This window comes from Gekko japonicus, unplaced genomic scaffold (assembly GCF_001447785.1).
Source record: "Gekko japonicus isolate JY-2015 unplaced genomic scaffold, Gekko_japonicus_V1.1 scaffold484, whole genome shotgun sequence".
NCBI lineage: Eukaryota > Metazoa > Chordata > Lepidosauria > Squamata > Gekkonidae > Gekko > Gekko japonicus.
In genome coordinates, this window is record NW_015168059.1 from 246573 (window position 1) to 260390 (window position 13818).

The 13818-nt window shown below is 47.1% G+C and overlaps 1 protein-coding gene across 4 annotated transcripts in view; it reads right to left on the reverse strand.

Moving 5' to 3' along the window:
• The window catches only part of KAT6B (K(lysine) acetyltransferase 6B), a 167671-nt gene that overhangs the window by 55462 nt on the left and 98391 nt on the right, over positions 1–13818 (reverse strand). For all 4 annotated transcript variants that reach the window (XM_015414530.1, XM_015414529.1, XM_015414528.1 and 1 more), the window contains exon 10: positions 11707–11868. In XM_015414530.1, the coding sequence (XP_015270016.1) occupies positions 11707–11868 (162 nt within the window). The remainder of the gene's footprint in view (positions 1–11706; positions 11869–13818) is intronic.

The window sequence follows — 13818 nt, forward strand, 5'->3', positions numbered from 1 at the left end:
TCTTTGTGGAGTTGTGACAATCTGGATCCCCCTCGTTTGTTTATACAGATGTTGGCTGGAATGTCTGTTCTGATTAGAATATGGTGTCCCACTATCTGTATGCTGAAGTGGTATAAAAGGTAAAGGTTTCCCTTGCTCGAAAGCCAGTCGAATCCGACTCTAAGGGGCGGTGCTCATCTCCAAGCTGAAGAGCCAGCACTGTCCAAAGACTTCTCCGTGGTCATGTGGCCAGCATGACTAAATGCCAAGGCACACAGAATGCTGTTACCTTCCACTGAAGTGGTACCTATTTATCCACTTGTAAATTCTTGCTTTCAAACCACTAGGTTGGCAGGAGCTGGGGCAAGAGACAGGAGCTCACTCCGCCACGTGGCGCTAGGGAAACTGCTGAGTACCAACCTTCTGGTCTGCAACTCAATGTCTTAACCTCTGAGCCATCGCTAAGGAAATCGCTTGGAGCTCCAACTGATTGACTGGTAGAGACCTCTCGTTGTTGGTCCAGTGGCCCTGTACCAGTGTCTTGCCTAACAGTGCTCCCCATCCAGATAGACTGGCATCTGTGAAGATTTGTTTCCAGGCTGTAGTATGACTTCCCTAGTTGGAGGTTGGTCATTCTTGCCCACCATGTCAGGCTGGATTTGACTACTAGAGGAACCTGGACGGGGAAATCTTTCCTCATGATCTGCAGCTGAAAGGGCCTGAGAAACACTTGTAAAGGTCTCATATGAAGTCGTCCCTACTGGATTTCATATATGCTTGATATCAATAGGCCCATTACTTTGGCCAGCATCATCAGAAATGACAATTTGCTCTGAATGACAACCTCTAACACTTCTTTCATTTTCCTAGCTTTCTTCTCTGTAAGTAAGAGACAGTTGTTCCTGGTATCAATTACGACTCCCAGGTGTTCTACTCTCTGAATTGGATGTAGGGAACTGTTTTCCTGATTGACTACGAACCCGTGCTCCTGTGAGCAAACGGTCACTTCTGTGTCCTGTTGAGATTTGGTCTTGGGGCTGGACCTGATCAGCAGATTGTCAGACTCCTGCAACAATCAGAACCAACAACTCGCTTCTTCAGAAGGAAAGTTTATTGATACAGTATTGGCAGAGCATCTCTACTTCAGGTTCTGTGTTAAGACTAAAGCAAAAAGCACAGGGCGAACGGATATCCACTGTTCAAAGGGGGTCACTGAGAGGCATAGAGCCAATCAGGGCAATAGAAAGGGCCTGCCAGAATGTAATGGTCCCGTGTTCCCAGAGATGGTGTTACAGCCAGGCACTCAAGGTCAGGCACATAAAACAAATAGATAAGGGAGCATCACCAAGACAGCAAGAGAAATGAAATGAAACATTCCAAGCAGTTTCCCCCTCCCTACCAGCTGCTGTGGCAGTGAGCTGACATCCTGCCCCCCCAAGGCCCCCCTCCCCGGCTTCTAAGGGAATTTGCTGTGAAAAGCACGGACGGGCCTGGACATGGCACTCTCTAAGCCATTCATTCTGAGAGGGGTCAAAATCTTTCCACTGAATCAAATAGAACAGCACCCTCCTGAGGATCTTAGAGTCCAAAATCTGAGTAACTTCATGATGAGGTTCACCATTCACCGTCAGAGGAGGAGGGAGAGCAGGTCAAGGATTCCACACATTCGGTCCCGGGTCCCATTTGAGAAGACTGAAATGAAAAACGGGGTGAATGCCTTTAAGGTTTTTAGGCAAATCGAGTTCAACAGTCACCTCATTGATCTTGCGCACTACAGTGAAAGGACCCACATAATCCACCCCAGCTTCCTCCAAGGTTTCAGATTTTTGGTAGATAGATACACAGAATCCCCCACATCGACATCCCTTTGTCCGCATATTGTTTGTACTTTTCCTTGGCCCAGTTCAAAGTCTTATGGATAAGGCTCCATTGCCCCTCCAGTTCTTTCCACCAAGTGTTCACATCTTCCAGTGCTCCAGCGGGAGGACCAGTCGTCGGGAGGGGGGCTCCTTCATAGCCATACAACGCTTTGAAAGGGGACATTTTAGTAGAGCTGTGGATTGAAGTGTTGTAACTGTATTCCGTGTAGGGTAGTAACTCTATCCCAATTGTCTTTTGATAGTTAGTGAAGCAACGTAAGAATTGTTCCACTACTTGATTAACCCGTTCCATTTGCCCGTCAGTCTTGGGGTGGTAAGCACTACTGAGACCTTGCTGCACCCCTAATACCAGCAACAGTTCCTTCCAGAACTTGGCAACGAACTGGGGCCCCCGGTCTGAAATTATCTTAGAGGGGGTGGAATGCAGCCGCACCACGTGGGTCATGAACAGTTTAGCTAGGGTTTTAGTGGAAGGGACTTGGTTGCAAGGGATAAAGTGAGCCTGTTTAGTAAAAAGTTCTACCACCACCTTCCCCTTGCTAGGAGACAAATCTGTAATGAAATCCATGGGAATAATTTCCCATGGCCGGCTTAGAGTTTCAAATGGTTGAAGCTTCCCCGGGGGCTTGCCAGGGGGCTTTTTACACATGAGGCAAGTTTGACACAAGTCCACAAACTGAGAGACATCACACCTCATATGCAGCCACCAAAACTGTCTCTGGAGAAGGTGAAAGGTTTTCAAAAAGCCATAAATAAATAAATAATGTCCTGCAAGTTTGGATTCATGCCCCAGGTGTAGAATGTCACCATGTAGGCTCTGGGACACAAACAGTCTGTCTCCTTTGTACCATGCAACATCAGTGACCCATCAGTCTCCGCCTCCCTCCTATCATTGTGAGGGCAGCACAGAAAGGCTCAATCCAAGAGTCCAACCCTGCCGTTACCGTTCGCTGCACTTGCGCTCGTGTCACTACCGTCCCTTCCAACTGGGAAGGCATGAACATGGAGTCCATCACCTTTGACTGGCATGTTGTGGGAGGTGAGAGAGGGCGTCAGCTAGAGAATTGGCCATCCCAGCTAAATGATGCAGGGTGAACCGGAATTTGAAGAAGAACTCCGCCCACCACCATTGCTTTGCATTAAGATGGCGGGGGGCGCATAAAGCCTCCAGATTTTTGGGACTGGTCCAGACCACAAACGGTACCCTCACCCCTTCCAGCCAATGTCGCCATGTGCTCAGTGCTAACCAAATCATGGCAGCTTCTTTGTCCCACACCACCCAGTTGCGCTTGGTTGTGTTGAATTTTTTCGACACATAGGCTAAGGGGTGTAATTTCCCATCGTCCCACTGTTGCAAGATGGCCCCACCCATGGCGACATTCGATGCATCCACTGGCACCATGAATTTTTTATTTTCATCGGGGTGGCACAGAATGGGCTCGGAAGTGAAGAGTTGTTTCAATTTAGGGAACACCTCCTGGCTTTCCTCTGACCATATAAGTCACAACCCGGGTTTTGCCCCATTGGGCCCCTTCCCTTTAGTCTTTAGGAGGTCGGTGAGGGTTAGGGACACCTGGGCGAAATTGGGGATGAAGGATTTATAAAAGTTTGCGAACCCGAGGAACGATTGAAGTTGCCTCCGGGTTTTGAGGGCCTCCCACCCCAACATGTCTGCCACCTTGGGTGGGTCCATCACCAATCCTCGCCGCGAAATACACCTCCTCTTTGTGGAACTCACAGTTTGACAACTTGGCAAATAGTTGGTGGCCATAGAGGGTCTCCAGCACCTCCCTCACTGGAGCCACATGGAAGCTCTTATTTTGGGAATAAAGAAGGATATTATCCAGGTAAACAAGGGACCCTTTAAATACGTGCTTGTGCAATACTTTGTTGATTAAATTCATGAACACCCCGGGCACCCCCTGCAACCCAAACGGCATCACCATGTATTCGAATTGCCCCAGTGGAGTGTTAAACGCAGTCTTGTGTTCATCCCCCTCTCTTATGCATACCGGAAAGTGTCTCAAAGATCTAATTTTGTAAAGATCTTCCCCTTAGCTGCCTCCACCAACAAGTCTTTGATGAGCATTAAGGGGTAGGCATTTGAAGTGGACACTGCATCCAGCCCTCTGTAATCTGTACGAAGACACAGCCCCCTGTCTTTCTTTTTCCAGAACAGGACAGGTGCAGCAAATGGGGATGAAGTGGGGTGTATAAAACCATGAGCCAAGTTTTTATCAATGAACTTCAGGAGTTCCTCTTTCTCTGCTAAGCTCATGGAGTACAACTTCACTTTGGGCATTTTGTGTCCTGGCAAAATCTCAATCGCACAGTCTGTATTCTGGTGGTGGTGGTGGTTCATCCGCCTCTCTCGCCTCGAACACCCTCGCCAAGTCCCGAGACTCTTTGGGGATGGAGCCAAGCTCCTCCTGGGTGAGGCATGCTGGTTCCTGGGGGCTTTGGGTTCCTCCCCCCAAATGAGGTCCACCCGTGGTGAGTACATCCCTTGGACATACAGTGCACGGTCCCCTGGCTCCATGAAATGTCCGGATCATGGCCCCGGAGCCAGAAATTCCCTAACACGAGGGAGAACCGAGCCATGGGGGTGATTACAAATGTCCGTGTCTCCCAATGGGCCCCCACACCCGTCACTACAGGCATCGTCTGGTATTTGCAGGGCTCCCGCATAGTGGACCCGTCCATCTGGGTGAATATCAGCGGTTCTGGGAGCCTTTCGGTGACCAACCCCAGACCAGTGACGATGGATGGGCTAATACTGTCACAGGCACAGCCTGAGTCTATTAGAACCCAGACTCGTACCTCTGTGCCCAGTTCGGGGTTGACCAGTGTCACTGGCACAAAAAAACAAGGGGGGGGGTTGCTCACAGCTTTTGGTGCCGTCTTGGGTCAGACCTGCTTGCTCACGCCGTTCACAGCAGGTCCCGGCCTTTTCCCGCCAGCTGGAGCATTTCTTCCTCGCTGGAGGAGGTCCCAGCAGCCGTCGTTCCCATCTGCAGAGCACACGGTTGTTTGGGTCGTGCTCCACCTCCTTTCTTTGGCTTTTCTCCAGTGCTCTTCTTCTCCAGCCCTTTGGTTCCACCTGGTGGGGGTATTGCGGGGCAGGAGGCAGTGTAGTGGCCCAGTTCTCCGCAGTGGAGGCACAGCCCTAAATGCAGGTGTTGTTCATGGGCTGGTTCTTTGGGCTTGGGACATGAGCTCTTCAAGGGGACCCGGTCTGCTTACCGATGTTCCAACCCCCCAGCGACTTAATTATCTGGAACCGGCTCTCTGCCTGCTCTGCTTCGTGCACCCATGTGGTCAGGGTCTGCGGGTTCTTGTTCCGGAGCACTGCCTCCAGTATTTGGCTATTGAGCCCCACCCGGTACTGCTCCACCAGCACGATCTCAGGTCATCCCTGGATCTTGGAGACATATCTCTTGAACTCCTCGGAGTATTCTCTCACAAAATGGCCCCCTTGCTTTAGTGCCCGAATGCGGTTTCGGGCTTTCTTGATCCCCATGGGATCTTCGTACTGTCGTCTCATGGCCCACATGAAAACTTGTACGTCCCTCAGTTCAGGGCTTTTGCACGTTGTTCATTGCCACAAACCAATCGGCTGCTTGCTCGCGTAGCCTGCCTCTGATGTAGTCCACTTGATGTTCATTGGATGGGAACAAGTGGCCCCAATCTCTCAGGAACTTCCTCACCTGTAGGGTGAAGAAGGCCAGCTTGTCGGGGTCCCCATCATACGTGGCGTCTAGCAGCTCTTTTGGACATTCGAGGCCTGGCACTGGGGCAGGCACCGGTGCTGACGGTGGAGCTACGGGAGGTCCTGCAGGTGGGACCGGCGGTAGTTGTGCCGGGCCAGCGGGCGGGCCAGCCGGGGCAGGTTGGCCTCCTGCCCTAGGGCGGTGCAGTCCCATCACATACTGCACTGTGGTCATGACCAGCTGCAGCTTTGCCGGGAGGGCGGGGTAAAAATTTAATAAATAAAATAAATAAATCAGGGCTTCGAGCAGTTCTTGGCACAGCTCTTCTTGCTTGGACAGCAGCACCAGTTGCATCTGCTCCAGCCGGTCCTCTCTGGGTTCCCTTGCATTCGCGGTCATCCTCGGTGGCGCCGGCTCAAACCTCCCAGCCCCGGTTGCCATCCTGGGTCAGGCTGGGGTGCTCCACAATTCACAGGTCTCCTCTGAGAATCGCGTCCAAGCATAGGGATCCGGGTTGCGCCAGAAGTGGCCCCCGTCGTCATGACGGGCGGTGTGGTTGTCACCGGGACTTCTTCACCAGATGTGGTAGGCACAGTTCCCTCTTCTTAGCCTTCCATCGTAGGGTGCGAATTCAGGAACCAAAGTGAGTCTTAACACTCTGTGAGACTCCTGCAACAATCAGAACCAACAACTCGCTTCTTCAGAAGGAAAGTTTATTGATACAGTATTGGCAGATTGAAGGTCAAAGAAGACGGGGACGGCAAAGGATGAGATGGTAAGACAGTGTCATAGATGCAAGGAACATGAAATTGAGCAAACTTCAGAGGACGGCGGAAGACCAGAAGGCCTGCCGTGATCTGGTCCATGGGGTCGCGAAGAGTTGGACTCGACTGTGTGACTGAACAACAACAAAAAAATTGGCAGAGCATCTCTACTTCAGGTTCTGTGTTAAGACTAAAGCAAAAAGCACAGGGTGAACAGATATACAATGTTCAAAGGGGGTCACTGAGTGGCATAGAGCCAATCAGGTCAATAGAAAGGGCCCGCCAGAATGTAACGGTCCCGCATTCCCAAAGATGGTGTTACAGCCAGGCATTCAAGGTCAGGCACATAAAACAAACAGATAAGGGAGCATCACTAAGACAGCAAGAAAAATGAAACTAAACCTTCCAAGCAGTTTCCCCCTCAAGTGAGGATGAATGTGTATGCCTTGTTTCCGTAAATGGACAACCAGGTTGATCAAGACCTTTGAAAAAACTTTTGGAGGAATGGAGAGGCCAAATAGAGATGGAGTCTCCCCACAGAGAAATGGAGAAATCTTTTGTGTGGTGGAAAGATTGGAATATGCAGATATGCTTCTGTCAGGTCTATGGAAGTCAGGAATTCCACTGGCTTCAGGGCTTTGGTTATTGATCTGAGTGTTTCCATGTTGGACTGTCTCAACCTGATGTACTGTTGAGAAACCGGAGGTCTAATATTGCTTTCCAATCTCCATTCTTCGTTGGGACAGTGAAGAATATGGAGTAAACTCCCTGTCCCTTTTCTGACTGAGGAACGAGCTCTATGGTTTGTATTCTGGTTAAGTGTTGAAGGGCCTTGAATGTTATGTGATGGATTGTTTGACTTGACTTGATCTTAGGAATCGATCCGGTAGGATTTTGGTGAACTCTATGGTGTAGCCTTGAAATATTAGTTGCCTTGTCCACGAGTCCACCTGAGAGGCCTTCGAGGCTTCTTGAAAATGAATGAGACGACCTCCCCCACCCGAATCTGCAGCCAGTCATGCTTTTGTGGTTTACCATCACGTTATACTGTAGCATTTTTGTTGTTTGATTGTTTATTGAATTCTGTGTTAAATGGGCCTCTTCAGAAGGATTGTTGCGAGGATCCCCTATTTGGTCTTTTGGCCTCTTGACTGCATCTGGGCAGCATATGTCAGGATCCTTGGTCAGCACGCACAAGAGTCTTGGGCATTGCCTTTCTCTTATCCCTGGTCTTGATCAGAAGAAGCAGAAGAAGAGAAGAAGAGATTGGATTTATATCCCGCCCTTCACTCGGAGTCTCAGAGCAGCTTACAAACTCCTTTCCCGCTCTCCACAACAGACACCCAGTGAGGTAGGTGGGACTGAGAGAGCTCTTTCAAGAACTGCCCTTTCAAGGACAGCTCTTGTCAGAACTATGGCTTGCCCAAGGTCATGCAGCAGCTGCATGTGGAGGAGTGGGGATTCAAACCTGGTTCTCCCAGATTAGAGTTTGCGCACTTAATCACTACACCAAATTTTGTCCCAGGGATCTCCGAACAGCCTATCACCTTGAAATGGATATGCTGTCCGTATGGATTTGGACTGAAGGTACGTTTGCCAAGCACATAGCCTTTGAAGAAAAGGTTAATGTATCTAGAGTTGCGCCCGCAATAAAGGAATTAACTTTAAGGATTCTGTTTGCTCCTTCTAACAGTCTGCAGTTGTTCTCAGGTAGTAACTGGATCATCTTCGTGATCCAAACTTTGGCAGCCCTAGAGACAACAGAGGCTGTGGCTGAAGCTTTAATCGCCATAGCAATGGCTTCATGCACTCTCTTTGAAGCAAATTCCGCTCTTTTGTCTAGTGTGTCCCCGATGGAGCCTTGGCCATCTTCTAATAGCAAGCCGGAGGATTGTTATGGGGCGTCCACCAGGGGGAACTACAAAAGCTTGTTTGCAAAGATTGGAAATTTTTAAACAAAATTTGGAAACTGTCGATTTGACATGGATTTTACCCATTCTGCTTTGAGTTGTCTCTCAAAAAAAATTCACGGAAGGGAAAAACTTTCTCAGAAGCAGAGGAATTGGGGAAGAACTCACTAGATTATCTTCACAACAGACAACATGTCTGAGACGGAATCCATCTAAGACAGAGGTTCTGTGGCTGAGAAGGGGGGATTCAGGTTTGGAGTGTCAACTCTCAGCTCTGGATGGTGTGCCACTAGCACTGACATCCACTGTTAAGAGTAGGGATGTGCACCCCCGAACCGAATGCACCCCTGAAAATGGCCCATTTGGACCCCTTTCGTGCTGCTACAGGCCGGTTCAGAGTCTCTGATCTGAATCGGCTTGCCGCCGAATTTCGGCAGCAATTCGGCCCCATTATATCCTATGGGCCATTGAAGTCAATAGCAAAAGCATAGGGTATATTCTGGGGGCTGGAGGGGAGGGGGCTTGAGGGAGAGGCTCCAAACTCACAGGGTAGCTGCTGGAGCCTCTCCTCAAGGTACCAACCATGTTTCAAGAGCATTGGACCAGGGGGTCCAATTTTGCGGGCCCCCAAACAGGTTGCCCCTATCCCCTCCATTGTTCTCTATGGTGGGAAAAAAGTAAAAAGTAAGGCCCCCGGTCCTTATGTTTGACACCTCTGATCAATGCTGTCCAAGCATAAAACTCAGATCTTTGGCACAGTGACAGACAAGGCAATGTTTTTTCTAAAATATCAAAACAACATGCAGATGTGTACAGCCAGCAACATGAGATCTAGGATTTGATTCCAAGACAATTTAGGAAAGTATGGAAGAGACAGGTTGAAAAATAATTTTCATAAGTAGCATCACTTTTAAGCACTATATTCACTCCTTGAAGCAGAAGAGCAGCTCACTTTCCAGGGCTTGTGACCCACTTCAGCAGACCACACCCCAAAACCAACAAGCAAATGTCCTCCAGTACAGCATTACAAGGAGAATTTCCAGGAAGGTGAGATTTTGTCTCAAAAATCCCCTTGTCACATTCTCTCCTCCTCCACTGACCATTTGCCAAGACGACAATAATATTCTGTCATTCATAATTCTTACAGCTGCTAAAGAACAGGGAAGCCACCAAGATGTTCAACATGTTCAGTCATCTTTTCCGCACAGGTTCCTGCTGCACATGCTTTTGTCTATGGCCTGATGTTCAAGTTAAGTACGCAACCACAGAGGTTGGCCTCAGTGAATTAAAGTCTAATTCCTTTGGTGGGTGAAAGCCTTTGCCTATTATTATGATGTTAATATTATACCATTTCTTCTTATTATTTTCTTCATATTTTCAATAACATTTTACTTTTAAAAAGTATGTTTACAGGGGTTGTGTTTAAAACTGAGTTTCCATAAATATGTAGCAAGCCAAAACTCTTAGTGTATCCAGCTATTCAGTTACACAGTTTTACAAGAAATAAAACTTTTGAAGTGCTAGGCCTAGAAAATAGGTGCCCAGAGAGAGGGGAAATTAGTTTAGGCAAACACAACTCATAAGACCTTCTCTTCACATTAATTCAAGAATGTCTTGACTTCCTATGACTAGTTAACATATTCAAAGGTGAACTAGAGTCTGGAGCAAATAGAAAGTCTAGAGGTTCATGTCAGTTTCTTCATAGAATACGTGGTAATAAATAGCAGCAGAACTGTATTTTCTAGTTTACAGCAAGGGATGGGAATTCACTAGAAATGCCCCACTTGGTCCAAAGCCATCAGCACACACGCACAGTTCAAACACCTCAGAATGTTAGTATGCACAGTCCGGGGCTATTACCTTAGCCCACCATCCATGAAAGCCATGATAAATGCAGCAACACACTTATTTTTAAAACTGATTAATCATCTTGTTTGTTAAGCAGTGACGCTTCTATTAAGAAAAACAATCCCAAAAAGATTAAAAATCCATCCAATGATAAACAGCAACAAATGCTTTGAAAGACCATGATTACTTAATCTTGGTCAATGTCAGCCCATGATAAGGGAAACTGACAATCACAGAATAATATAGTTTGAAGGGACCTCCGGGGTCATCTAGTCCAACCCCCTTCACAATGCAGGAAATTCACATCTACATCCCCCCCACCCTCCCAATGACCCCCTACTCCATGCCCAGAAGATGACCCCCCCCCAAAAAAAAAACACCCTCCAGGAACCCTGGTCAAACTGCCCTGGAGAAAATTGCTTCCTGATCCCAAAGTGGCGATCAGTATCTCCCTGGGTGCTTAAGAAATAATACTGCACTTGTTCGTATTTCAGAAAAGTGTGCTAAATGGATAATCATAGAATCAAAAGAGTTGGAAGGGGCCATACAGACCATCTAGTCCAACCCCCTGCCCAATGCAGGAGCAGCCTAAAGCATCTCTGACAAATATTTGTCCAGCCTCTTCTTGAAAGCTGCCAGTGAAGGGGAGCTCACAACCTCCCTAGGCAGAGGATTCCACCCTTGAACCACTCTGACAGTGAAAGTGTTTTTCCTAATATCCAGCCGATACCTTTCTGCATGTAATTTAAACCCGTTGCTTCGGGTCCTATCCTCTACTGCCAACTGGAACAGCTCCTTGCCTTCCTCCAAATGACAGCCTTTCAAATATTGAAAGAGGGCAATCATGTCCCCCCTCAATCTCCTCTTCTCCACACTGGACATTCCCAAGGCCCTTAGCCTTTCCTCGTAGGGCTCAGTCTCCAGATCCTGATCATCCTCGTCACTCTCTTCTGCACCCTCTCGACTTTGTCCACATCCTTTCTGAAGTGAGGCCTCCAGAACTGCACACAGGACTCCAGGTGCGGCCTGACCAAGGCAGATTACAGAGGGGCTAGGACCTCCTGCAATTTCAATGCTGTGGCCCTTTTAATACAACCCAAGACTGAATTTGCATTTTTTGCCACTGCATCATACTGACTGCTCATATTTAGTTTACAGTCCACTCTTACCCCAAGAGCTCTTTCGCATACACTACTCCCCAGAAACGTATCCCCCATCCAGTATTTGTGCTTGACATTTTTGTGGCCCAGATGTAATACTGTGCATTTATCTGTCTTGAATTGCATCCTGTTTGCAACTGCCCACTTCTCCAGAGTATTCGGGTCTTGCTGAATTTTAACTCTATCTCCTTGGGTGTTTGCTACTCCTCCCAATTTGGTATCATCAGCAAATTTAATGAGTAGCCCTTCTACCCCTTCATCCAGATCATTGATAAAAATATTGAAAAGTACCGGGCCGAAAACCGAGCCCTGTCCCAGGCACCCATCTGGACACCTCCCTCCAATCTGAGGAAACGCCATTGACCACCACTCTTTGGGTGCGGTCCTCTAAAGCAACAATTATTTTAGTTTTGGAATACAAACAAGGAATTCCTATAATAATATCAAACTTTTACCTTAGAGAAGTATCCAACTAAGTGGCACCCTTTCTTGTCATTCTTTGTGAGAACGTAGAAAAGGAATGGCTCAACATCATAATATAAGGTTTTGTGGTCCAGAAAGAGCTTTGCTAACAGGCAAAGATTTTGGCAATAAATTTTGCTCATGTTCCCATCAACCTATAAAGTGAGGAGAAGAGAATTTTCAATATCAGAATTTCAGCATAGGAAGGACAGAACACAAATTCCATTACAGTTTGCTCAAAATCCTTTGACCTTTTTCACATTTAGCATAAGTTACTCTATGTATGTATGTGAGTGTGTCTATAAAACATATTCCCCCCTCTCCTGCAAACGATTTTATGAACATATGATCAGGCTGTTAAAGAGAGAGAACGTGAATATTTCTTTCATTTTATCCCACCCTTTCTCCACAGTGCTCAGAACAGAAAAACAGACAGCTTTATTATATGAGCAACAGTCACTTTAGTAAAGCACCTATTAAAATAAAAGACAGGAATTGAACATACCTGAGTAACAGAGTTCTTTCAGCCGCCATGATCTAATCTCAATGGCTACATCCAAACAGAAAGCTGCTTTTGAGTGCATTCTCTGCAGCAAGAGTTTAGTTGTGCTGCTAGAACAAATTTAGAGCCCAGCAGCACCTTTAAGACCAACAAAGCTTTATTCAAGTCAAGAGCTTTCGTGTGCATGCACACTTTTTCAAATAAGCGTGCATGCGCACGAGAGTTCATCCCTTGAATGTTAATGCTTATGCTGCATTTCAGATTGGTTTTCGCTCATTTTCACATTTCTGAAATTCGAGCCTCTACTGAAATGTTTCCTGGGTGTCCCATTCCGGGTTAGTTTAAATTTCTTATACTGTGTCATGCACCCTGATTCTCAGTGAGAAAGAGCATACATGATGTACAGAAAATTAATAAATGGAATAATGCGATCCACCATGGTAACATTACAAATGTTACAAAGAGACCATTTCAAAATGCTTACTCAATTCGTTTAAAGACAAACTGAGCTAGCAGCCGCGTCAGTATCAGAAAGACCTGTCTTTGAGCTTGCACAAAATCAGCAACCCGGTCTATTCTCCTGACCACGCCTGTTCCCCCCTTTGCAAGTCTGAAAAGGCTTGGTAACGCTGATGAGCAGAGTTAAGGTAAGTGGTCCCCCACCTGCCCACAAAGGCATCTTACAAAGGTGCATGCTGGTTTCCCAGCACTCCATGACTTTTGCATTAGGACTTGTCGTCCAGACAACAACAACAACAAAACTTAAAAACAGGGTCATGAATACTTGCCAGAGAAGGCTGCGGCAGTTGTTCATGTGGATCATTGCATATGGACAGAAAGACTGAGAAAATGCACACACACACATACACACAGAGTTGCTTTCCTTTATTTGCTAAAGGGAAAGCCTGCGTGTTCTTTTACAGGCATGCTTCAGACTACCTATTTCGTTGTGTACTCCCCAGATCTCTTACTTACTCTTCATTGTGTGTTTGTTTAAAATATCTATGCCTAACTTTTCTACAAGAAAACTTCCAGCCCAGCCATTGGAGGGAGGGGAGGAACTGGGAATGGGGTAGACAATTGATAGAATGAAATGTTTTATATGTTGTATTCCTGAGAAAATAAAATTTGTTTACCAAAAAAAAAAGAAAACTTCCAGCCCATCTACAAGTCTAACCAAAGCCAAGCCCGAAGCCACCCGTCGAAGACAGGGCCCTGGAGAACAGGCTACGCCAACCTGGCATCCTGCATGGCCTGATCAGCGTGGCAAGAGCCTTTGCAGCAGCAGTCCTGACAGGTGACTGGTCTGCAGCTCTTATTTATTTATTGTTTATGTATTACATTCCATTTATTAATCGCCTATCCCCACAGTTGTGGGGCTCTAGGTGATGTACAAAATTCTAAAAAAAAATACAAACCATATTCCAGCAGTATACAATAATTAAAAGCAAGTGGCAATTTTTTTTGCAGGTCCCTCCCGAGTCGCATGTCCGTGGGGGGAGGGAGGGGGGGGATAACTTCCATAAGGAATAGGAATCCAGGTAGGATTCCAGACAACCATTGCTGTCCTCAACCAAACCCCTGGCAGAACATCTCTGCCTTA